We start from the raw sequence: 1,229 nt of genomic DNA, 5'->3' as shown, positions 1-1,229 counted from the left end.
AACTGATTTATCGTAAAAAAAAAAAGATTACAATTTTGCCGTATCCCGTGAAACCCCCTGGTGCGGATGCGGAATTTTGAAAAAGAGCGCGCCGCGCCGCCACTGCTCACAACTCTCTTTTTTGACAGCTGTCAAACGGCGGCCATGCTGGATATTTTTTGACGTTTCGAACGAAGTGGTACGAACTTTTCGGGTGATCTTTTGCAGGATTCGATTGGATTTGAACCACGTTTCAGCCGAGTGAAAAATGAGCGGCGGCATCAAAATGTACGCGGCGCGCCAGATCGTGCGACACGATCTGCCCGTCGAGCTGCCCAACTGCATGTACACCCTTGCAAACATCCATAGGAACGGTGTCACCACCAAGGCCAGTGCGACGAAGGTGGCGACAGGGCAACATCAGCAGCAGCAGCCGTCCGCAGACATTTCCGAGCAGGTTAAACTGTTTTTAAAGGTTTATAAAAAACAAAATACGGATCCATACAACATCATTAACAGCACAAACTCACGCAACAGATCGCTCGCACGCTCCACTCACCGTTTTTCGCACTCCTCCAGACGTTCTCCTCACCAAAGTTTGCTTTCCCATGACACACACTCACTGTCTGTCTGACTGCTGCTGCTTCTACTACTACTGCAGGTGCATGCACACAATTTCAGGGAACAACTGTCAAAAAAGTGTGGAAGATTGCTATTAACACATTTTAATGTGCTACAACCATTTGACACATGCACACTTGAAAAGGACGAAAAAAAAGAAACAAAAGCTTTTCGTGACGCTCTCGATTTTTAATTCCGCAATTTTAATTTATTTTTTTTTTTTGTGTTGATGTTATTGTTTTGCGCTTCAAGTGTTTGCTGATCGGTTAACCTGAAACAGTGTTTATTAGACTGATGTAATTCACTCTAGATATCCTCTTTAGAACAACTCCGACTTGAGGGGGATGGCAGCGTTGGAGTCGAAACAGCAGCAGTTGCTCAAGCAGCTCGAGGAGCTGAAGCAGCAGATGCTCGGCATCAAAGATGATCTCAAGGCTATCGGCGGAAGCACCCCTGTCTCCAAATCCACCTGCAAAAAATCATCATCAGCCAAAACTGTTAGCAATAAATCACTTAAGGTAAATATATATTATCATAATTCTATTGTAATATCCTATAAGATTTGGTAGTAATGAAATTAAATTTGTTTCAGGTATCGAATATTCCCGACATCGTGATCAACGCACACC

The 1,229-nt window shown here is 43.9% G+C and overlaps 1 protein-coding gene across 1 annotated transcript in view; it reads left to right on the top strand.

The window, feature by feature from the left end:
- Window positions 1-132: 132 nt before the first annotated feature.
- Window positions 133-1,229, top strand: part of LOC108559437 (probable aminoacyl tRNA synthase complex-interacting multifunctional protein 2) — a 1,653-nt gene continuing 556 nt past the window's right edge. The window contains exons 1-3 of the mRNA XM_017916733.1: window positions 133-454; window positions 924-1,118; window positions 1,193-1,222. Of these exons, the coding sequence (XP_017772222.1) occupies window positions 248-454; window positions 924-1,118; window positions 1,193-1,222 (432 nt within the window). The 5' untranslated portion in view covers window positions 133-247. The remainder of the gene's footprint in view (window positions 455-923; window positions 1,119-1,192; window positions 1,223-1,229) is intronic.

Source organism: Nicrophorus vespilloides, unplaced genomic scaffold, assembly GCF_001412225.1.
Source record: "Nicrophorus vespilloides isolate i.1.1-1 unplaced genomic scaffold, Nicve_v1.0, whole genome shotgun sequence".
Taxonomy (NCBI): Eukaryota; Metazoa; Arthropoda; class Insecta; order Coleoptera; family Silphidae; genus Nicrophorus; species Nicrophorus vespilloides.
The sequence above is the reverse complement of the archived record's forward strand: the minus strand, read 5'-3'. Positions and strand labels throughout refer to the sequence as shown.